This window comes from Lampetra planeri, chromosome 37 (assembly GCF_965212315.1).
Source record: "Lampetra planeri chromosome 37, kcLamPlan1.2.h2, whole genome shotgun sequence".
Taxonomy (NCBI): domain Eukaryota; kingdom Metazoa; phylum Chordata; class Hyperoartia; order Petromyzontiformes; family Petromyzontidae; genus Lampetra; species Lampetra planeri.
Genome location: NC_136143.1, coordinates 7,373,841 through 7,399,105, shown reverse-complemented (window position 1 = coordinate 7,399,105; position 25,265 = coordinate 7,373,841). Strand labels below are relative to the sequence as shown.

At 51.0% G+C, this 25,265-nt stretch overlaps 1 protein-coding gene across 2 annotated transcripts in view; it reads right to left on the bottom strand.

Moving 5' to 3' along the window:
• The window catches only part of SMG6 (SMG6 nonsense mediated mRNA decay factor), a 190,545-nt gene that overhangs the window by 127,993 nt on the left and 37,287 nt on the right, over window positions 1-25,265 (bottom strand). For both annotated transcript variants that reach the window (XM_078611957.1, XM_078611958.1), the window contains exon 12: window positions 7,695-7,811. In XM_078611957.1, the coding sequence (XP_078468083.1) occupies window positions 7,695-7,811 (117 nt within the window). The remainder of the gene's footprint in view (window positions 1-7,694; window positions 7,812-25,265) is intronic.

Sequence of the window (25,265 nt, the reverse complement as noted above, 5' to 3'; positions counted from 1 at the left end):
TGTATTTTGGGGAAAATATTTGCAATAATTCCACAACAAACTCCCGACTTACAGCTGGGATTGGAAAAGAAAAAAAATATGGTGCCGGCTCACTGAGGGCCAGCTGTCTGCTGCAGGCGACTGGAGGTCAAGGCGACGCTGAAGGATTTAAACATTCCCCAAAGTTCCTTTGCACGAGCCTGCATTTGCAATAAAAGTGAAATACTAGAAAAATACGAACCATACACACGAAAAAACGGGTTACGTCTCGAGCCAACATTCGCTTCAATTATCCCCAAATAGGAGCCAGAACGTTAACACATGTCACAAGCAAAAACTGTACTTTCCGTAACCCGAAAAAAAAGATTCAAATATTGCGTTACTTACTTGCTATTATGAACCAAAAATGCTCGTTCAAAGGCAAAGGGAAAACAATACTTTAACCAACAATTCTTAGAACAACAGAGATGGAATTTCTTTACGGCACAGCCACTGCAAGCCTCTTTTTTTCCCACAGAAGACTGGATACTCAAGTTGAGTGCAGTCAACTCAACCAGGGTGTGAGCACAGAGTTACTAAAGCGAGCCTCTTGTTAGCCTCCACACAACATAAGTTTAGCCAATCAAAAGCCTACGCACGTACATATGTATATAAAGATATATACATACACGTTGAGCTTCTTTCGCACCATACGTAGTCAACCGTGCGGGAGGACAACAAAAGACAGTTAGAAAGAAATTAGTTTTCAACTAGATGATTTAAAAGTAACATCGCTCCAGTGGCTTCCTAATATTGAAAGAGCGTTCCAGACGGCCGTAGAAGCACATCTGAAAGTACACGATGCAGTGACCGTTCTTTGCTCGATGGTTAGCCAAAACCCGCTGCGAGGATGACCGGAGTTCACGTGATGGTGTATGCTCCTTGGCACTACTCAGCGAGGTAGAGCTACATACAAGTGGATGGAAGGATAAATATATAGAATGAGACGGAGCAAGGCATTTGATGGACATCTCCTAACCCTCCTTATGCTCCCACCGGGAGGAACAGGCAGATAGGTGCCAAGAAGCGACCACCAATCGCAAATAGAAAATAAACTTTAAAAAATATTAAGCGGAAAATAAATATCCCTTTGCAAACAAACTTTTTGCACATGTGGACAAGTGAATAAAAAAGAGTGTTAAAGTAATGAAAAATAAAAAATGTATCGTACAGAAAATGTTATAATACAAAGCGGTGACACCGTAAACATTTTGGGAAAATGAAAACACGCTTGCCAAAGTATATTTAACCTAAAAAAAAAAGAAGAAAATTATGAAAGATTAAAATTTTCTGGTTGCTCAGTAACCCCGGTGTATTTTTTTCCTGCAAGGAACAATTTCCTCCAAAAAAATTCTCTGGTGCAAACTATTCCTTGACCTTTCGGAGCAATTACTACAACCCCACCTCCCTCTTCCCATGCATTCTTTTGTTTTTTTGCCATTTCTCTTTGGCAAAAAAAAATGCAAAACAATCCAAACAAGAATTCCATGATAACAAATGCGACACCAGCAAAAGGGGTAACACAAGTATTTACAGATGCGTATGTGGGTGTACAAAACCTTATTGTAGTTCTCTACACACGCGTATATACACGTTATACACGCTCACTTAATTGTTTGTGTATGTGCGTGTGTATATCCGGTCCTGAGCATCCACTGGGTGAACTTGGCCTCAAATGAGTACCTGGTGCGATGTGTAAACATCGCCAAAAAGGAGACAAAGGCAGCCAGGCGTGGTGCTGGACACCTACCCAGTCATGTGCTGTGCTGGCCTTCATAGGTACTGCTCGCTAACAGCACTTGCCCCAATAGTCTGTTAAGGCTAGACGGGGCATCTTTGTGTGTGAGCTTGTACGTTGTTGATTCACAGACAAACACACACTTACTTGTGTACACGCACGCACAATCACATGCTGGGAATGGGACGAATCCATCAGAGCCGGATCAAATCGAATCCGAAATTCTGCTGAGCTTCCGAAAACCGAATTCCAATCAAAATGAGAAAACAAAGAGGCAAACGAGCAGGTTGGAGCACATTTGTAAGTGTGAGTTTGATTCTAAAAGAGTGTGTGCGCACAAGTTCGGTTTTATTTTTTGGCACTGCTGCTTATTCTTTAGAATGGGACTACTAAAGTGCTCAGGCTGGCATTGACTGGTGGGCTGTATGTGCCGTTAGCAACACGCTATTAAGGTTTGAAGTAAGGCGCACAGCACCAAGGTACGGTGTTGCGGTGTTGGGTCCAGCTCATCAAGCGTCCACTCTTTGCAAATCCTCTCATGGTTGCTGCTGCTGCTGCTATTGCCCATTCACCTACTGAGGTGCTGTTCATATTTCTGCGCACAGTGCAGCAGATTAACTTTTTTTTTACTGTACAGTACATGGGATGCAATAACACCGATTGGTAAAACGATAGGATGTTTGTGTACGCTGTTCAACCCCTGCCTCCTCACATTAAAGATGCACCGGCGCCAAGAGCAGATTGTTCTCATATATCCCATTATTCCAGGAGGGCGAGAAGAACGCGTGCGTGTGTGCGTGCACGCGCGCGCAACCACGTCGGCACAGGAGTACGCGCCGGCGTGTGCATGCAGATGTGTTCACGTGCGTACATGTGTTCACTCATGTGTCTTGAGTGCTCGCATGTTGTCTGTGTTTGTGTCATAGAACAGCGAGCGGTGAGCTCGCTGCACTACTCGGGCCTTCCTGAACACGACTCGGCATGAAATGAGTACTTGCGGTGGTGTGTAAACATCGCCACTGGGTCTCCATAGGCGGTCGGGCGTCGTGTTGGCCACCCATCCCCTCGTGTGCTGTGCCGGCCTTCATAGGCGCTCGCTCACAGCACTTGTCCGAAAAGTATGTTAAGGCTATACAGGGGATTTTTTTATCTTTGTGTATGAGCAAGTACGTGTGCATGCGAGCAGAGGGCACATGTCTTGACAGTGAACCTGTGCTGTATTAGAAACCTAGACTTGGCATGGTTAGAGATGGAGTTATTTTAAGACTATGGATTCCAGCCACATCACGATTCAGCAGCTGGTGGAACGAGCTTGGACTTATTTTCTGTTTTAATGTAATTTACTCAGTCTAGTTTTGAATGTTGGTAACCGTTTAATATTTCCTGTCCATCTTTAAACACATATTTTGAGTACCTCTCCTGGGCCACCGAGTTTTGGAAAAAGTCCACCTTCTAAGAATGGCTAAATATGCTGACACTATTAACCAATAACCTGGACCAAATTTCACGCAAAGATGAAAAGTCTTCAGCATCACCATCTCTACTTTATCTTAATCGATACATAGGCTGACGATAGCTTCTTCCACCTAAAGCTCATTCTTTTTACAGACATCAATATAATACGCAGATCAGCCTCGGGTTCATATGATTATTGTTTGGAATTTTATCATCTCTGTATAACACTCCTCTCATATTTTATTTTAAGCGATTTGTACTGTGCTATCTTGTACGGCCGTTTTTGCTTTCGTAACTCTGATCCAGCACGATGGGCCCTCACCTGGTTAAAAGATATTGTTGCTTGCTTATCATAATAATGCCCTTTTATTTACCTCCAATTTCCTCAATGATGTCACACATCTGCCTGCCCGCCGTACCTTTCTTCATTATTGACAACTTGCAGCTCAGCAACGGCAGTTGCCTGCGCAGCGTGACTCACGACCTCCTCTTGATACCAAGATCCAGGATGGTCATGTCTATGCGCCACTTCTCGGTGGCAGCCCCAACAGTCTGGAACGCTATCCCTCTGCACATTCGCAGCATCACCTCAATCGCCTCCTTCGAGAGAGTCTTAAAAACTCACCTCTAACCACGCTTTTGAGCGACTCTGAGCTTGGCTCTGCGCCTCCGAGTTGCGGACGTAACGGCCGCAAATTTGCGCGCGTTATAAATTGCATCATTATTATTAAAACTCGTTTTCAGCTAAAAATGTTACTCTTATTCAGCACCGAGATAGAGAACCCAGGGAAAACACACGCATTTGAGGGGGGTAACACTCAAAGCTCCGCACACGTAGATTATTGAATCCAATGCTGTACACTGCCATTTTCTTGACACCGTACAGGCATCGCAGCACAATGCCACGATGATGCCATCAATTATGACATCGGTAGTCGAGATGACATCAAGTGCTTCTGTTGGGGAAAAATAACAAAACACAGGAAATTCCGCTCTAAAAGATAATTAATACCTTTCCAGTCTCATTGGAAAGCAGGAAATGATCATTCTTTTTTCTCTGATTTACCTTCTCATTCATTTGCATTCAAGAAGCAAGGAAGTAGGAGTATTCGCTCAGTAAGCCAGTAGGTTTAAACTTACAAACTTCACGGTCTTTCTATAACGACCTGTCATTATCGTGATTTTTATACCTGAATGCTCTGAATCCATAGTACATATATGGTGCTGATTAAAAAAACCTGTCGTGCACACGCATAGCACTAATGCCTTTTGAGAGAGGCTGCATACACACAGCCAGGTTCATATACAACAAATAAATTACTTCTTTGTTGGATTGTTTTCCGAAAATTATAAGCAACTGGAAAAGGTAATACGACGCTTAACCTCTGAAAACGCCTACATGCCCCCATGGCATTTATACATGGCCTGTGGTGCATTCCCAACACCAATCGCCAAGCGTCCCCCACACAATACGGTGTGGCGAGTCGTGACCCAGCCGAGTACGAGGGCCCTCATTGACAGAATTGACGACTCAGCGGGTCTCTCGGGATCTTCACGGGGGGGGGGGGGGGAGTGAGGTGACAGAAGTTTGGAAGTTACACTGATGCAGCTGCGCGGTGTGACAAACAGCAGACAGCTCAAGTGTGTAAACGTGCTGTTGGAGCGATGGTCGTTCTTTTTTGCCCTGATTTCCACTGAGAGGCTGGCCTGCCCACATTGTATCAAAACCAGCCAACATCCCATATAGATGGATTCGCTGCAGGTCACTGTGCTTACCCACTGCGTTCCAAGAGCTTCACCGCACCGCTGCAGATAAACATGCTACCCCGCTGTGCGCGTGCTGCTCATTTTCCTCCCACTGTGCAGCGGGGCTCTAGAAAATGATGATACGTGGCGCCCATAGCCTCCGCTTCGAGCGCCGGAGACGAGAACGCCCGGTGCCAAGCGCGCACCACCGGGAACATTTCTGACCACGGCGGCCGTGACCTTTTGAATCTCGGGTCACAAACCCAGAGCCCACGTGGCACAGCCATCTGCATGCAGTAAATCCCTGAGCAATAAGGCACGCACGCACACGATGACTCAGCCCCTGTGAAAGGGGGGCCTGGAGGCCCATCCTGAGAGCGAGCCCTGGCCCAGAGGCTTGGCAACTGGGATGGAAACTCACGGCCTCCCAGGGGACGAGTGCGCAGCCAAGGACTTGTACCGGGCACTCGGACATCGGAAAGCGGTGAATTCCCAATCCCAAGCACGAATACATTGGCAACCAAATCAAGCAGATTCTTCACTTATCCCATTGGCTCATGAAAGAGCCAAGGACACATACCCAGCATTTAGATATCGAAAATAAGATTTCTCTAAAACATACACACTCCGATCTGGAACTGAAATGTCACACACCCATTCAATTAAACACCTTGAGGCGGCGTCACCGGAACATTCTGATAAATGCAAGATGAAAATCAAGAAAGATAAATTGCTGCACTCCTCACCATCAATATGCAGCACAAAAATGCCGCTTAATTGTGGGGGTGAAGTTAAGCTCGCGAGTTTCCACATGGGACTGCCAAGAGCAGATTTCATGGCATTTGCCAAACGGACTTTGCTGTATTCCGGCAGATAAGCCTCAACAAAGAAAACATCCCCCTTGACATTACAGGAGAACACGTCTAAACTGCTGCACACAATGTAACTACTGGGAGCGATCGCCATAGCTACGGCAGTGTACACCATATTTGACGACTTTTAGGCTTGCAATCGTTAAAATCTCAATTTCAAAACAGCTCCTACTTGGAGAGGCAAACTGCTGTGCTCAAGCGAGGGCTATTTGCTCTTCGTTAGTACTCGAGCTGAATAATATGACTCGGGGCTGATAAAGTATATATTTTTTAATTTGGCCAATTTGTCACCGAAAATATAAATAACATCCTTCAGTTAAATATTAACAGGAGTTTTTTTTTTTTACCGCAACATATTCTCACAATATTCAGCAAAATTAATTTGCATTCTTTAAAAAAAAATTGGTTTTAACAAGCACGGGAAAGAGACACGCGAAAGAGACACGCTTAAGCAACATCATTGTGCACCCAATTACTGACGTGTGTTCACACGAGGCACGAACTGCAGCCACAGAACAACGCGTGCAGCTGCGGCTGCTATAATCACGCTTCAAACGAGCATTCGCGTGACAACGTGCGAGAGTGGCCTTCCCATCTGTGGAAGCGGGTGAGATACACGCTGCGTTGGCCGCCTTTTATTCGCATTCCGTTGAAATCAGAGCAAGATTTGCATGTGAACATACTCTTTCAGGGGGTCCAAATGTGTTGTGGTGGCGTGTGGCAATTTGCCGTGTGCTTTTACCTTAATAAGTGACTGGGTTTCATGGCCAACGGTCAAGAAGAAATAACAGGGTGAAAGCCAACGAATGGAAGGCGTCCGAGAGAGAGGAGGGGAGATGGGAGCGGTGGAAATCGGTTCGTGTACAGGTGCTGGATGGATTTCTGCACCGCAGGTTCATGAGAGGTGGAGGTGGCTTCTGAAGGCCTTCATCCAGCAGTGGATTGATCGTGGCTGATGATGGGAGTGACTGGGTTTGGGTGCAGGGAGCAAGTTCCAGGCTGAGTATAAACAGCAACAAATTTATGTCGCTGAAGGGAACAACTGAATGTATTCCCAAGCAATGTCGACCGTTTCTGTCGGGATTCACTGTGAAGGCTGTGCACAGGGGGATGCAAATATGCATCTTGTGAGCGATAACTCAACGGTGGCGAGATGTTAACTTCCTTGGCTGGTTTTCAGGAGGTTGCGGGTTCGATCCCGACCCTGATGCCTGTATTGGAGTTTGCATGTTCTCCCCCGCGGTCGTGTGAATTTTTTGCAGGTCCTACGGTTTTTCCCTCCGCATTTAGAAACATGCATTTAGAGTATTTGGCTGTTCTAAATTTCCACATAAGCCACTTCGTTGAGCTTTCGTTTTTAATTTTAGATTTAACTCTTGGAACCTCCGAGTTCAACCAGTTTACACAACAAAGGCTCATTCCTAACAGCGTGCTTCAGCCGCACCGAACCTCACAATAATAATATCCAGGGCCTACCTTGGCTCCTCCCACCCTCAACCAGTATATATACAAGGACTGTTTTCTTGGAATTTCTCTTACTTGATGCAGCTATCGTGCTGTGACGGTTCCACCTGAAGACGGAAGCTTGTGTTGCCTCCGAAACGTCATGATTTTTATTCTATTTTTATTTTACTTTTATTAATTTAAAATTTTTACCTACGTGACTTTACCGAAAAAACCTAAAAATACTTTCGTTTTTAGCCAGTTCGTTTCTGAAAAAGGGCTATTAATTCAGTGGGCCTTACCTGGTAAAATAAAAAAATAGCTTAATTTTAGATTGTTTCTCCAGCAAGGCCCTCCTTTCGTGACCTCTGGCATAAGGGCAGACGGACACAGCTGCACCACCTCCGAGCTCCACCATTTACCTTGGAGGGAGGTGGCCAGCAGCTGAGAGCAGCGCTCCACCAGGAGGGTGAACATGGCTTGACCCAGCGCCGTGGCTTGCTCCTGCACCACCGAGCGGCAATCCTCCGCATCTGCGTCTGCTCGCACATGACGTCGCACGGAAAACCGTGCCGTTAGGGCTTCGTCGCAACGAACAAAAAACGCTCGGCGAATGCTTTACACCACGTCGCAGATCCTCGGTACGCGCTACATCTTGTCAGGTGGCTCCATCAGTAAAGAGAGAGAGCAGCTCACAATGGGAAGGTTGTGAGTTCGAATCAAGTTGGGGCTTGACTCATCCCTCTGTTGTAAAATTTGTCGGGGAAGACAACAGTGGCTGTCTTGTCGATAAACAAGACAAATTTAAACCACTGGCTCAGGGATGTAAACAGCAGATCAGCACTGCCTCAATGATCATTGGAGCAAAACAAAATTGAGACTTTTGACTGCATCGTAAGAGAAGCACAATAATACATTTCACAATCAGCATCACAATGCACTGCAAAATCAGCATCACAATGCACTGCACAATCAGCATCATAATACACTGCACAATCAACACTACAATGCACTTCACAGTCAGCACCACAATGCAATGCACAATGAGCACCACAATGCAATGCACAATGAGCACCACAATGCAGTGCAGTCAGCACGACAATGCACAGCACAATCAGCACCACATCAACAGCACATCAGAACAGAGAACCGAACTGCACAAAATGGCACACTTGAAGCACAACAAAGAGCGAGCAATGCACTGCACCACAGTAGCATTTAGGATAACTGGATAGACTAATATCTTTAGCAACTGAATGCATCTAAAAAAGTTGGATTTTAAGGAACAAGCTAACAAACACGCTAAGGACCAAAATCACCGTTCTCAGCCATGATGCCATCATGCTGCTGCTGCTGCTGCCTGTGGTGTAAGGAGCTCTAAGGGCTTTTAAAATCCATGCACAGGCGGTGCAATCGTCCTAATGCGCCCTCAAAAACGAGGGCATATTCAGCGTCCACAGCCACAGCACAGGATTGGGTTTCAAACCCACCGAACCTTGACCCTGAACGGCAAGACAAGGCACTGTGCACCTCTGGGCCACTCGTGCCGCCCCCCTTTTGTGCTTTAATTCAAATGTATAATTTTTTTCCAAAACGTGCTTGCATTATTATTTTTTACATCAAACACGCATTGCTGTGAACGGCCATTATTTTGCAAAAACGCATTATCCGTATTATTTTAATATTCACGAATATGAAATAGAATTTAAATGAGGAAGGGGAGAAAGAAAACAAATGTTCGCGCCAAGCTGCTGCAAGCTTCCTTCAGCAATTGCATGTAATAGGGTGCCAATGAGTTGTGCACAAATCACCTCGGCTGGCCGAAAGGAGCGCTGGTGCATTTATGCTTAAAGCCACGATTTTCAGTGGCTTGTGCCAAGGTTTTCTCCATTTACACAGCTCCCATCACTGTCTCGGTTATCACCACCACCACCACCACCGTAGTTCGTCATTAGTAATCCGCCGCTAGAAGACTGCATCTGCAACTCCACAGTGATGCACCACATCTCATCACACGCCGTGTAACATCTACTGTAGCTAGCAAAAAAAAACACAAGCTTGTTCTGCAGTCTCCGGAAAAGAACACGCTATCTACAGGTGTCACGAAACCTCGTGTTTGACCAAAGAACAGCTGTGCCACGCTGACAAGAGTTAAGAGGTCAAGGGCCCAGTCCCAGGCTGCTCTTTCGAGACAACCAAGCTCAAGATGCCTGCACGAGCAATTTCTTTCCCTCTCCTCACTCTCCATTTCTTGCAGTCGTATACATTTCTTTCCGTTTTCGCTTTCCCCGTGCGCTTTGCCCCCCTTCTCAGGCACAATTCCACAAAGTGAGATTATTAAGGGATCTTCGGAAGGCATACCAGTGCTGACAGTGATGCGCGGAGGGTAAACCCACATCTCAAACCGCCTGTCTGGACAGGGTCAAACCCAGCCTGAGCCTCGCACGCCTCCCGCCCCTCGGCTGCCAGTCTCGTTCAAGCAAACTTAATTGCAAACGATGTCTGAGTCCACGGCCACCCGACGCATTCGTCTCCACGCCCCCCCGCCTCCCCCCCCGCTGCTGCCCCCCCCCATCTCTACCCTAATTACACGTGGGTGATCCTCACACTCCTGAGTAGAGTCCTAATTCAGCAATTTGTGGGTGCTGAACAAACTTATTAATGCAACATTTTCTTTAAGGGGTTTTTAAGGTCGGGAACAGCAAAGGCTGCGTGCATTTCCAATTGACTCATGTCTACATAGAGTGTGGAGGGCGGGGGGCAAGGCGGCGGGGGGGGGGGATTGGCTGCTGAAGTCCCAAATGTACCCCAAACTAAACTAGCGTTTGGGTCAAGCCGAGTCCGGTATTCGCAGATTGGACAGCTACTGGGAGGACAGAAGAATCACATTACTTTTTATAAGGACGAGTTGTAAATGAGTTTTGGGTTTTTTTGGCCATTACCTTCAAAAATGTTAAACGCTGCTTAAAGAAACACTAGAAATTGGCAGTGCATTTACAATCCGGACCTTTAGGTCTTTTCCTTATTAATCATACAACTGTGATTTTTCACACTGGTTATGTTTTTTTTACGACTTTAACCATTATGGTATGCCTTTGAAAGATATTTTAGTTTCCTATGCTGAAGTCTACGCTTTCATCTGTTATCCTGCCACTCAATATAACTTATCAAGCAGAGCCCTCATCCTGTCTCCCACAATCAACTCACTATCTAACACCACACACTACAAGCACAACATTGGGCTGGAAAACCTCTCAATGTTTTGGTACAACGTAGTAAGCGTACAATAAAAAGTAAATAACCTGAAACTAAGCTGCAATATAAGCTGCAATCAGGGTCAAACTAAGAATAAGGCAGCTTTTCTTTCTTCTCACAGGATCAAAGCTGTACCTTTGTTATTTAATACTCTACTATTCTCTTTAAGCACTGTATGGAATCATGCAAATCCACAGACGTAACAGGGCCACAAAGCAAGTCGTTGCACAGGCTTCAGGTTTTGCTGAACCAACGACCGCACTGAAACTTCTCCATTGAAAACAACGTTCCGGCACCACTTCCGACTCCGGAATCGTGCAGCTGACCAAAACCGCAGAAGACTTCGACCGTAAAACAACTGTGGATGGCCAAGGAAGGCCAATAATTTTGCGCGACCCCGCCGGAACAGCGGCCGCCTGGTCGCACGGCACCGTCGCGGATCCTCGCTACCCGCAGCGCCGTGCTGCTGCTGCTGCCGCCGCCGCTGCGCCCCACGCTGCACGTCAGGACGAGCGCAAGCCGCCGCGGCCGGGCAGTTTAGCGACACGCGGCGAGTTCTCGGCGCTCGCCGGGGCCGATCGCCGCAAGCGCGTCGCCTGCCCTGACCAGACCCTCGCGCTCAACCGCTGCGATAACAAGACACGGGGCAAACTGCCCTTTACGGCTTTTGCCGGCGCATGCGCAGGGTGAACTTCTGCTCGGCTGTTAATGATGGCGCCCCACCAGCACCCTGCCGGCGCTCAGATCCCTGTTATGCCACAGCAGCGCGCGTCTCACACTGCAATTAATGCGAGCCCTAATAATGTTAATAATGTCAATAACGCCCATACTAAGAGCAATGCCGTTAGTGTTGTGTTAATGGTAACGCCAAGGTTGCGGATTGCACCACCTCTAATAATGCTAAGGCCAATATAGGTAATGTCAAAGGCATGAATGTTAAAGTTAATGTTAAAGTTAATGGTAATATCTGTGTTAATGTTAAGGTCACAATTAATGTTAAGGTTATGGTTAATGTTAATGTGAAGGTTAAGATGAATGTCAATTTGTGTTCGCGTGTGAGCAGCAGTGTTTGTGCGAGTGTTAATGTTATTAATGTTGTTAACATTTTCAAAAATACATTTTAAAAATTACATCATAATTTATTAAGTTTATTTTAGGTTCTGATAATTAAATAATTATATGAAGAACAATTACTATTATGTTGGGTCTATAGTCACATCAACACAGAGTAAATAATGATATCAGAATCAGAATATATTACCATAATCATACTGATTATATTATAATTTGAAATTATGAATCTCAAAATTACTATGATTTTCTAGTGTTTGTGATTTTAAAGTGTGTCTTGTTGAACACTCAAATTTGTAAAAGCCCCATCCAAGTGAACATGACAGTATGCTAGCACTGGTGCTTGTAGATTTCTAATGGCCTTGGCATCATGGCATGGTATTGGACACAAATGTTGAATTCTAATGGCCCTACCAGCATGGCATGGTATTGGACACATAACGTTAGCGCTTCCACAGATTTCGAATGGCTCTGCCAGTGGGATCAGGAACACATGGTGGAATGTGTACTTTTTCTTAGAATGGCCATGGGGCAAAGATTAGTGGAGGCACACAAACGCGGAGGAGCATGGCATTTCAACCCTGCCCAGGCATCGTTCTTCATCGGCCTGCACCTGTACACGCACGCGCGATGGATGGAAAAACCTGAGGTCAAAACCAACGTGGGAACACGAAGTCACAAACGCGAGCACGCATGCACAAGCACAGACACGTGGGGGCTCGCACGCGCACAGGCACACGGGCATCGAAATGCTTACTTCACACGCCTGTGCATCACTGCACCATTTATAATTCACAAGGGATGGCAGCGCTCCCTTCCATGCGGACGAAGCCACCAAAGGGGGGCACAGCGCGCGAAGCTCCCAACAACACCACTGCCGCCGCCCAATGGAAGTTTTGCGGGCCGAAGGGGAGGCGAGCGTTGCACGAGAGCCGTGCAACGAGCTTCCCGGCGCCGCGATGCCCAGCCCACGCCTCCAGCCAGACGCAGGTGAGGTGGGGGGGGGGACAGGGCACCACCGCGTGCACGCCCGTCCTGGGACCCATCGCAAAGCGGGAGTCATTACCCAAACAAAAGCGAGGGAGGCGTCCGCACGCCTGCACGCGCCTGCCGAGGGCACGGGGTGGGGGGGGGGAAGCGTCGGGTGCCACGCGGCGTGAGAGTTTTGGGCCCGGGCAGGACGGAACACGCAAGCCCGGCAGCTCACGTCAGGAATGTGGCCCGTCGCTAACCCGAGGCTTCGGCGGAACCCCCCGTGTCACTCCAAGCAGGCATTCACATGCGTGTTCCAGCTGCAGCTCAGCCACTCTTGTTTTAAACGGAGTGCCACTTTAACAGCTCGTTGGCATTGTTTAAGTAATGTACCTCCTTCGTCATCCGCCTTGTTACATGCAACACATATATGAAGAGCGATAGATTAGTGTTTGTCTGCGTGTCGTTTTTAAATCAATGTCAAACGACGGAGGGTGTCGTTTAAAATGAAATTCCATGTGAGGTTGTATCCTGAGCTGCAGTTAGTTGTTCAATAATCCCAACTCGGTTCAAGTCACTCATTTCCAACGGGCGAAGGAGGATCGCAGTGGGCAGGTGAACCTGAGCACTCACAATTAGTTCATGAAACAAGTCAGCTCAACAACGAGCGCACAGCGCACGGGATTAACATAGAGGATTCCGGCAAGTGTTAAATATCAGGCAGTTAAAAAAATGAGTGGTGAAGTGGAAACGTGGTTTTTCATCCTCAGCGCTGCCTGTGTCTCCTGCAGGCACGGATCCCCCACCGGCACTGCACGTCTCTCTCCAAATCCGTCCATTTATTTTCAAATATTTTGTCAGAGAGCAGCGCCGTTGTGCACATCGGCAGCCGTGACACGCTGCTCCGGGGGTCACTTGACGCTAGATAAACTGGGGGCCGAGAGCCGGCCTTTTGTCCGCGAGCCATAAATGCCGGGAGATTTAACGGCAAAATACATTTCGCTCGTTTCGTCCTTAACCCTCGACCCCCTCCGAAGCACCGCGCTACGCGCCCGCCAAAGCCTTTGCGAGGTCTTAAGCCAATTGAATGGCGAGGTCGCGCGCCCGCAGCGGTGGCCCAGCCCCGTCCCGCTCTCCACCCACCCACCCGGCGCGGACCGGTGGCCTTCCGGGGCCCCGAAACGTGGGACGACGGGCGAACATTGGCGGGAACCGCTGCTCTCGGAGATGGGGTACGAAGGGGGGGGGGGTGGGGGGCCGGACTAATCCCGAGATTAGTAGGGAACGGAGGACGCACGCACGTGTGCGCGCGCGCCCCTACCGCTGCGCCAGAAGGTGTCTCGGCCAGGGTGTGCGGTTTAACCAGAGGAGGAGCGCACATTGAAGGCAACTCGGGGGGGGGGGGGGGGAGAGCTTGGCACGGCGGGTGCGCGCGCTGCAGCGCACAGCGAGGGTTAACGCGCGCAAGCACATTACCAACATGTCCTGAAATGAACTGAGAGTGAATTTCCATCCTCTGCCCCTTATTATTGCACGCTCGCCACCACTCGGGCCCGAGATGAGGTGCGCGAGTGGTTTTACGTTTGTGTGCACACAATTACACGCGAGCCTGTGTGTGTGTGTGCGCGTGCGTGCGGAGTGGTGGCAGAGTGGAGCGTACTGCACTGTGCTTCGATCCTACAGACGTCGGTTAAATTCCTGGCTGTGTACAACTGCAGTGGATACTGATATCTTCGGCCTAAAATGAGTACGTGCTGTGGTCACGTAATAAACATCGAGTGAGAAACAACGGCAGCTTGCGGGGCGTGCGTGGTGTCAGCCTTAACAGTGTCAGCCTAGCAGAAGGCTTACTGATGTGCTGTCTCGCGGCACTTGTCAGAAACATTCTCAAGCTAAAATGGAGAACCGTTGTCCTTTTCTTCTGTGGGTGCTAAATATGTTTACCTACATTCGGAGCATGTGCACGTGTGCACATCTGTGGTGTGTGCGTGTGTGTGTAAATGCGTTGAGTGCAATGTGTGTGCATGTGTGTGTGTGTGCTGTGCCCTAGTGTAGCGGTTAGCGCGCGATGTGCTGTGAACCCGGCGACCCGAGTTCAATTTCCGCTCACGGCCACCAACGCCAGTGAAAATGATCTGAACCGTTGCTGGACCTCCCCTAGGCCGACTCAGCCTCAAATAAGTACCTGATGCAATGCGTAAAACATCGGCATTTGAGAGACAAAGACGGCCACCCCACCCCTCATGTGCCATGCCGGCCTTCATATGTGCTCGCTAACAGCACTTGCCGTAACAGTCTGTTGAGGCTATACGGGGGATCTTTGTCTCTGCGTGTGTGATGTACGTGCGTGAGTACGCATGCGTGATGGTGCGCGTGTGTGTGGCTGTGTTTTTTAATCTTGCCCCAGCGCGAGTGACTGCGACGTGAGAGGTGGGGCGAGGACAGGCACGAGGGGAGGAGGGGGTGGGGGGCAGCTTCAGCCCAGCAAGCATGGGCAGCGCACGGCACCACAAACCACACACTCCGCATGCCTCCATCAGCACCAATCCGCTCAGTCGCTCACTAACCTACTCACCCGCGCACACGCTTGCTCACGCGCTTAGGAACACACTCACTCACCCGCAAGCTCGCTCAGTCAAGCGCACGCTCGCTCACCTTTACTCGCTAACTCACAGACACACAGCATTTGTAGGTTCACTCACAGACCCACTCACTCACATATTCGCTCACTCACAGACTCACTCATCCACTCACTTACTCACATATTCGTTCACTCACAAACTCACTCATCCACTCACTTACTCACATATTCGCTCACTCACAGACTCACCCACTCACATATTCGCTCACTCACAGACTCACTCATCCACTCACTCACATATTCGTTCACTCACAGACTCACTCACCCACTCACATATTCGCTCACTCACAGACTCACTCACCCACTCACTCACATATTTGCTCACTCAGAGACTCACTCACCCACTCACTCACATATTCCCTCATTCACAGACTCACTCACCCACTCACTCACATATTCGCTCACTCAAAGACTCACTCACCCACTCACTCACATATTCGCTCACTCAAAGACTCACTCACTCACATATTCACTCACTCACAGACTCACTCACCCACTCACTCACATATTCGCTCACTCACAGAATCTCTCACCCACTCACTCACATATTCGCTCACTCACAGACTCACTCACCCACTCACTCACATATTCGCTCACTCACAGACTCACCCACTCACTCACTCACATATTCGCTCACTCACAGACTCACCCACTCACTCACTCACTCACATATTCGCTCACTCACAGACTCACTCACCTACTCACCCACTCACTCACATACTCACTCACATATTCGCTCAATGGCAATTCCAATTCACAGATGCACACACAAACTTCTGTACACAATGAGAGCAGTGGTGGTGATGATGCTAAGAAAATAAATTAAGAGATGCTTTTTTCCACCAATAAATTATATCGAAAGCATTATTTTAATGTTAATGTCTTAAATTACTATTTTAGCCACATTCTTATAATCCTTATAAGCAGCTGCATTTGGAAGCTTACCCGCTCTTTTCTCTCCACCTGAAGAAGAACGCTTGTGTTGCGATCGAAACGTCGTGGGTTTTTTGCTTTTAAATTAGATTTGTGTTTTCCATCTACGTGACTTTACCGAAAGAACCAAGAATTTATCGTATATTGCTATTGTTGAAGTCAGAATCTGTATTCTTCCTGGAGAAATTCAATGAGCAATAAAGCTCTTTTTCACAGGTGTCCAGTAGGGGCAGGTAAAAGAGTTACAACACCAAACTAAGTTAAAGAAAGATAGGAAAGGTAAACAAATCACACAAATACTAAGTACGCAAAATAGATCAAGTACAGCAGTTAAAATTGCATCAGTACAGCAAAATCCCAAAGCTTAGGCAAGGCGGCAAAACAACAGCAATAACAGTATCAGACCACACCACAAGACGACACAGTCCCTCGATATGCGAGGGAATGCCCTACGGGTACACCTTCAGTCAGCCGAGCCCGACATCAAGTCAAGGAGCCACAACCCAGGGAAAAGGGGATGCCATGGAACTAATTCTCGAGTCACTTTAGGTCGGCCTCTTCCCCCCCTGAGCACTAGATGGCGTTCCTTCACGCTCTGTTAACTGTGGTTCCAAACATGTCAATTTGGGGCCATGTCAGGGTTAGGGGCCTGAGGTCACGAGACAGACTCAGATGTTGTTGGGTTAGGTGACCGACATGACTTGCAAGATGCACTGCCTGTACTCCCCAATGTATGGTCTTGCTGTTTCTTTTGCGCCCAGAGAGCTGCTCATTATTCGCTTCTCCATTGTTGCTCCTCCAACTGGTAAGCAGTGTCCTTCATGAACCACATCCACAGAAGGGATTCGCCCTCCCCCGCCCATCGTCCAGACATGCTCGGCAAATCTCCGGACCTGATCTTCGGAGTCGGAGATCATATTGCCACTCATTTCATTCATGAGGATAATAGGGGGTGGGCATTGAAAGTCACTTTTTTTCACAGCGATCGCAGGATATTTCCATCTGTTCAGCAACCCGCGGCCACAACTCATCATTGCAGCATCTAACGGCCCTCCGAACATCGGGTGTGAGATATTGTAAACGGTGAGAATGGGTCTACCGCTTTCCCTCAAATAGATGTAATTAGGCTTTCTACTTTGGGAAAAACGTCTTTTTTTCCCAGTCATGAATCGCAACGGGCACGAACAGCGCAGAGAAGCCTTTCGAGAAGGCGCCGAGCGCCCGCCCCTTGCATGTGACTTACTCAACGCTCTACCCACAACCCCTCACGGCTTACGAGCAGAGCGAGATCTAAGGGTGGAGGAAGTATGCACGCAAGAGCACAACGCCTCCTCCAAGAACACAAGCAAACGCACAGCGCTGAGGGGGTGAGAGTCGAGGGAAAAGTGTGACACTCACAACACAGCACGGTGTGGATTTTCCCCCAAGAGGAAGTGTCACAACATGTTGGATTTGTTAAGTGTCACAACTCACTGGATTTGCGAGATGGACACCAATTTAGAAGGAGTGTCCCCTGCCAAACGATTGAAAAAAGTGACCCTGATAAATTCGCCTTATGATTTGCAGGAGAGTAGAATGTGAATGCCACCTTCGGCCAGGAAATAAGGTGATATTCCCCAAGACTACTTTATTAGTTTGGAAATCTACAAAGGGGGTGGGGGGAGGGGTGCTAGCCTGATCTGTTCTATGTGGTGTTTGAAGGTCAGGGTTCTATTAATGATATCTTGGGGGGCATCATGAGGACACGTCAAGCGTGGTCTTCAGCTGCATGATTGTTGAGGTGGAAAGCGCTTATTTGGAGGGATTCGTTTGGAGTTTCCAGTGACGTATGTATGTTGAACTTCTTTCAAACCGCATGTAGTCAACCGCGCAAATCGGAGGTGCGGGGGAAGGACAACAAACTAAACACAAAAAGCAGTTCTTAAGAAATTAGTTTCCAATCTAGGTTTACAAGTGTGTAGTAATTACTCAGGAGGCTTGACGACGGGATCGGAGGCACACTTATTTATTAACACAACTTGTATACAGTTAGCGAGTATACACAGGACCTAAGGGGTAACGTCCCCTTACTCGGCTAACAGGGAGACACAACATCTAAGCCCCGCTAACCTAAGCCCAAGTCCTCCACTAGGGAGCTAGGGGAGGCTACCTGTCCCAGCCCTGGTCAAGCTGGGATCCGACCCCCTGAGTTCCCAGACCTGCTCGTCAGTCTGGGCTCTCGGGGCCACGCCACCGGCTTGCCCTGGTCGGCCCTTATAAGGACAGCGAGCCAGGGGAGCTCCGGGGCCTATTCTAGCTGGTCTTCCGTCTTCGCTGGTTAAAGCTGATACCTCCACCTCGAGCCCTCCGGCTCACCCCCTCTTATAGTCTGCGGCCCCCCCGGGAGGGGCCCGTGGGGGATGCAGGTGCGGACGTCGGTGTGGCCACCTCCTATGTGTACGGCCCTAACCACGCCCCTTGTGTTTGTTTGCCATCCGCTCCCATACACAATTACACCTCTACATCACCCCCCCCTGTACAGCTCGCAGCCGTCCCCGGCTGCAACAAAACCAGAATAAAGGTGCATGCCTCCCCAAAACCGTGTGTGCCTCGCGTAAATTTAACAAGAACGATAACAGTCATAACAACAACAACAACAGGAACAGGTAGAAGAAGAAAGAGAAAAAAAATAACCCGGCGCACCCTCCCGAATAAATACCCCATTCCGCAAACCCAACATATATACACGCGCTCCGGATGTCCCTCCCCCACTGTCCGCAAGGGCCCCCCAACGGCCGACCTCACAATAGTCTGCGCGTTTTGGCGCGCGTTCTCGCGGCGGGCCCGTCACAAGGGCTCGACCCGGCACGCTCAGTGGTGGTTGGTGACGGTCCGGGTGCAAGAGAGTCTGGCGTCGCTGCCGAGTGACCCCCGACCCCTCCGGGAGGGGTTGGCGGGCGTGGACCCGTCACTCCTGTTGCACCTGGAGATGGAACAGTTGACGTCATGTTAGGCGAGAGCAGCGACGTCGGGGAGTCGGCGGACCCCTCACACGTTTGGCCATGCGTGTGTGTGTGTGAACCACGGGCCGGCGCAATGAACGGTTTCAACCTTGAGGGGTGCACGTACCACCGACGCCTCCCCCATTTGACGCGAACACATTGCGGCCGTAAGACCTGTACGACCTCCACTGGCCCCCGCCACGGCCGTACCAACTTTGACGAGGTTGCCAGTGGCACCTGGGGACAGTGCAACCATGCCCTGTCCCCTGGTTTCCATTTGAACACATGTACCCGCCCCAGCCGAAGCCTCTCGTTTGCCTTCTGGCGGAGTTCAGAATTTTGCACGGCCGCTTCCCGCGCCTCAGACAATTTGCTGATGTTAAATTTAACGTGTTCGGACAAGGTAGACTTCGCCTGAGGCGCCGAGAGCTTCAGCTGGGTCGTCACAGGGGGGTTAGCCTCGCGGCCATACATTAAAAAGAAAGGGGAAAATCCGGTGGCCGCATGGGGGGCCATCCTGTAGGCCTGCAACACACCGGCTATGCGAAGGTCCCAATCTGTCTGGGATTCGGACACCTGTTGGGACAGCATAGACGTGATGGTCCGATGTAGCCGTTCCACCATCCCGTCAGTTTGAGGGTGATACGGGGAGGTCCGAATTTTTTCCGTACCCAAGAGGTCGCACACCTCGCGGAGGAGTTTTCCCGAAAAATTCTTACCCTGGTCAGTAAGCAGCCGTTCCGGAGCACCTTTGTCGAGGACATAGCCCTGGACAAAGGCCTCCGCGATGGCTGCTGCCGACTGGTTGGCCAGGGGCCAGGCCATAGGCCATCTCGTGAAGTATTCGACCCCTGTCAATAAATACCTATTCCCCCTGGGTGTAGCGGGAAATGGGCCGAGTATGTCTAGCGCAACGAGCTCGTTAACCCGGGAAACCTTTATGGACTGCAGCGGAGGGTTGGACCCCCTAGCTGGTGGCTTTCGCTGCGCGCATTGCGTGCACGACCCCAGGAGATCCCCCACGTCCTTTGCCATGCCCGGCCAGAAGAAATGGAGCTGGAGCGTGGCAAAGGTCTTGTGAACCCCCAAGTGCAGAAGCCGCTCATGAACAGCCCATACCACCTTACCCCTCAATGCTGCAGGCACCACGAGCTGCTGGCGGCGGGTTTTTCCGTCCCAGTGCATTAAAAGACCCTGGAACAACCCCCACGAGTCAATGTTCGCCACCCCCTGCCCAACCCCCCCTGCGCGACGGCGCAGAGCGAGGAGGGAGGTGTCCTCCATTTGGAGGCGTCCCCATTCCGCGACCGACAACCCCAGCAACGAATCCCTCCCTTCTTGCTCGATAGGACCCGAAGCCAAAGGCGCATCGGCGGCGGCCACGAGGACCGAATCGGTGGTGACGTTCGGGGGCCTACAACGCCCCGAACCCAGGAGGCAAGCGCACTCCGAAGTGGGTGGCAACCGTGACAGGGCGTCAGCGTTCGTGTGGCGGACGCCCTTACGATATGTGGTGACAAAGTCGTAGTCCTGGAGAATCTCCAACCATCGAGACAACTGGCCCGATGGTTGTTGAACCCGCAGAGCGTACTGTAGGGCCGCATGATCTGTACGGACGGTGAAACGCCGACCGTACAGATATGGGCGGTACTGCTGAATGAAATAAACAATTGCCAATAATTCCCGACGGGTAACGCAGTACCGTTGTTCCGCTGGAGACAGTACCCGACTACCGTAAGCCACCACATGCTCTACGCCCCCAATGAGTTGGGACAACACGCCCCCGATGCCCGTGTTACTTGCATCTGTATCGAGCAAGAAGGGTTGTGAGAAGTCGGGGTAATTCAACGGCGGAGCCCCCACCAGGGCATTCCGGAGGGCGTGAAAAGCAGCCTCCTCCTCCAGCCCCCAATGAAACCTGACTCCCTTGGACGTCAAGGCATGCAATGGTTTCGCGATCGTAGCGAAGTCAGCCACAAACCGTCGATAGTACGACGCGAACCCAATGAAACTCCTGACCTCTCCCACCGAGGTGGGAGTCGGCCAGGAGCTGACGCATTCTGTTTTGGCGGGATCAGTGGATATCCCCGAGCGCCCAACAATGTGACCCAAATACCGCACCGATTCGCGGAGCAAATGGCACTTCTGCGGTTTAAATTTTAAATTGGCAGCCCGCATTTTGAGAAAAACAGCACGCAGCCTCTGGAGGTGTTCCTCGAAGGATTTGCTAAAGACGATGACATCGTCCAAGTAAATTAAACACGAATCCCATTGCAAGCCTGCCAAGACCAGTTCCATTAACCGCTGAAAAGTTGCCGGCGCAGAATGTAAGCCCATCGGCAAGCGGTTAAATTGGAAGAGACCTTGCGGTGTCCGAAAAGCAGTTTTAGGTTTTGATTCGTCATCCAGAGGAAGCTGCCAGAATCCAGATAGTAAATCGAGGGTGGAAAAGAATCGCGCCCCCGCCAAGGCATCGAGCGACTCATCCATTCGAGGAAGCGGGTACGCATCTGCCACAGAAATTTTGTTCAATCGCCGAAAGTCGACACAAAACCGCAGTGAGCCGTCGTGTTTTTTCACCAAAACGATCGGTGCGCCCCACGGGCTGTTGGAAGGGGAAATGATATCGGCGGCTAGCATGTCATCAACAGCCGATTTGACATGATCCTTTTCGGCGGGACTGAGCCGAAAGGGATTCTGGCGGATTGGCGCGCTGTCACCCGTGTCAATATGGTGTCGCAGCAATTTAGTACAACCAATATCAAATTTGTGTTTACTAAAAACGTCGGCAAATTCTTTCAGGAGAACTCGCAGCTGCGCACGCTGCGTGTCGGACAGATCCACAGATCCCGCGCAAAGTGCATCCAGCCATCCGTCATCACAGTCCGAATGCGGTCGCGACGGAGGATCGGTGGTTACCTGACCCACGAGTGGTTCCTCATAGGGCGCCGGCGTTGCGTGTGCAAGCACGGTCCCTTGAGGAACCACGGCCGTTCGCGATCCTACATTAAGGACTGCAATGAAGGGGTCCCCATCCCCTTTCACCATGGTCTGAGCCGCTAGCAAATCGGGTCCATTGACCCCGGCCCGAGATGGTCCCAACAAGACCCCCCGATCCGCAACCCCTTTAGCAAACGGCCGACGCAACCTAAGAGGGACGAGCATCTGAGCCCCCGGGGGTACGCGCACAGTTTTTGTCACGAGCGCCTGCACGGTGGCAAACGCCCGACGCTCCGTGGTGGGGGAAGACAAAAATGTAACACGTCGGCCCGATGGGAGCTCGATGCACCCCTGGTCAATCAAGATACGGATGGGCATTTTGGCCAAGAAATCCGTCCCCAACAGGCACGGAACCGCGAGTGAGGAGGAAACCAAAACAGGCCCGGATAATTTAATGTCTCCAATGCAAATTTTGGCGCGGATTTGCCCAATAATGCCCAGCGAGCCCCCGTTAGCAGCATAGCATGGCACGTCAACAGGGAGCAAGGGACGACTTTGAACGGGAAGGATGTTATAAATCAAATCAGATATAATGGTCGCCGATGCCCCTGTGTCAATTAAAATCCGCACCTCTACCCCATCAATATGACCGACCACAACCGATGATCCCGCCGACGCAGCAACGACACGATGGGCGAGCTCCGACCACTGACCCGGTTGGAGCGCTCGCCGCATTTCAGAACAATCGCGCGCGATGGGCGGCGATTTTCGAACCCTGTTCAGTTGAGCGCGTGAGTGTGTGTCGGATGTGTGCATGGGCCAAACGTGTGAGGTGCCACGACTCGCCGTATTTCTCTGCTGGAGCTTGGGTGGAGACGGCGTGGCGTCCTGACGAGGTGTCGCTCCGCGCTGACGGGGAGCCCGGCATCCTGACGCAACGTGGCCTTGCAGGCCACAGTTGTAGCAACGTGTGAGCGCCCCAGATGGCCTGGGCTGCTCCTGGCGGCTCGGTCCATTCCGAGCCTGCGGTGCCGCCGATCTCCATTCCCCCCGCCGCTCCACCCCGCAGACCTCCTCTGATGGGAGGGCGGTGGCCGCCATGGCATGGCCGGCCACCCCCTTGGCAGCCTTGCGACGCAGGGACCGCAAGCCCCCGTGGATGTGGCGCGCGACCAGCAGGGACGACATCTCTCCGTCGTCTTGAGCCAAGACGGCGATGTCCAGTTCATCGGCGAGTAGCAGCAGCTTTTCAGCCACCATGGCGTCCACTCCCTCCTCGTCCATCCGCGGGAAAGCTGCCTTTGCCAGGGCCAGGAGAGCCGTTCGGAAGGCCAGGGGCGATTCGTTGGCGCCCCGATGCCGATCGTGGAACAGCTGCCTGCAGTCCGAAGGCGGCCCATAGACGGCTGACAGCAGCTGCAGCGCCAGGTGCAGCGTGGCGCGCTTTTCCTTAGGCGCCGAGGTGAGGGTAGCCAGGGCGTCATCGTCCAGCATCGCCGGCAGCGCGCATAGTGCCTCGGCGTCCGTCCAGTTCGCCATCTCTTGATGAGCGATGAACCGCCTTTTGAAGCCACCCCAATCTCCAGCCGCTCCCACGAACTCCTTGAGAGGCGGCAGTCGCTGTTGTAAGGCGACGTCCGTGGCTGCGGATCTCGCTCCCTCGTTCCCAGCCGACGTTACAGTGTGGGCGGGCTGTGAGCATGGCATCGCCGGTCGCTCCGTTGTTGACGCGCTGGCCGGCGTTGATGATGTCACGGCTCGTGCTTGGCCCTCAGCAGTCACCTGACGCAGGCCGGCCCCGCCCTCTGCTCGCACTGTAGTGATGGCGGGAAATTTAACCGCGAGCCGCGTCGGGGTGGCGGGAAATGCCGGCGTGCGTCGGCTGCTGCCGTCTTCCCGCGCAGCCCCTCCAGCTCCCAGCCGCGTGATCTCCTCCAACACGGCGGCCGCGGCGTAGAGCAGCTCCGCCAGGCGGGAGTGAGCCAGCCGAAGTCCCTCGGCCGACGCATCCCCCCCCTCCTGTCGTAGCGGCGCGGGTGTACTCGGCCCCGGCTGCTCCGATCCGACCTCGGCCATCTCTGGTGGTGATTCGGCCGCGGTGTCCTCCCTCTCCGACTCCCTGGTACGTGTCGTCCCTCGTGTGTCCATCTTTGGACGTTTTACTTCTGACACCAGATGTAGTAATTACTCAGGAGGCTTGACGACGGGATCGGAGGCACACTTATTTATTAACACAACTTGTATACAGTTAGCGAGTATACACAGGACCTAAGGGGTAACGTCCCCTTACTCGGCTAACAGGGAGACACAACATCTAAGCCCCGCTAACCTAAGCCCAAGTCCTCCACTAGGGAGCTAGGGGAGGCTACCTGTCCCAGCCCTGGTCAAGCTGGGATCCGACCCCCTGAGTTCCCAGACCTGCTCGTCAGTCTGGGCTCTCGGGGCCACGCCACCGGCTTGCCCTGGTCGGCCCTTATAAGGACAGCGAGCCAGGGGAGCTCCGGGGCCTATTCTAGCTGGTCTTCCGTCTTCGCTGGTTAAAGCTGATACCTCCACCTCGAGCCCTCCGGCTCACCCCCTCTTATAGTCTGCGGCCCCCCCGGGAGGGGCCCGTGGGGGATGCAGGTGCGGACGTCGGTGTGGCCACCTCCTATGTGTACGGCCCTAACCACGCCCCTTGTGTTTGTTTGCCATCCGCTCCCATACACAATTACACCTCTACAAGTGCATAGCTCCAGTGGCTTCCTAATATCGGAAAGAAGAGCATTCCAGATGGCCGCAGAAGCGCATTCGAAAGTACGCAATGCAGTGACCGTTTTTGCAAAATAAATTGATGAAATATGCCTCCAATATGCCTCTTATAAAGTTTGTGCCCCCTGCAGCAAGGGCTAGGTCATCTGCATATGTGAATTTGTGAGATGATGTACATCATGGCGTATGTTCAAATACTTTTCCAGGTGATTATTACATGCTGATAGTGGAGGCGTAGTCAAGGTCCAGATACCAATTCCCAATCGCGCTAAGGTGGATGGTAACATGGTGCGCGGTCATCCGCGGCACCTCCATCCGCACCACCCCGCTTCCCTGGCGTGCGCAAGGCACGTCGCGAGATCAACACCTCACAGACGTGTCAACGGCAGCCCACCGCCAACGGCAGCAGGCGGATCTCGCCGAAGCGCCGTCGTTCCCGAAGTGCACTT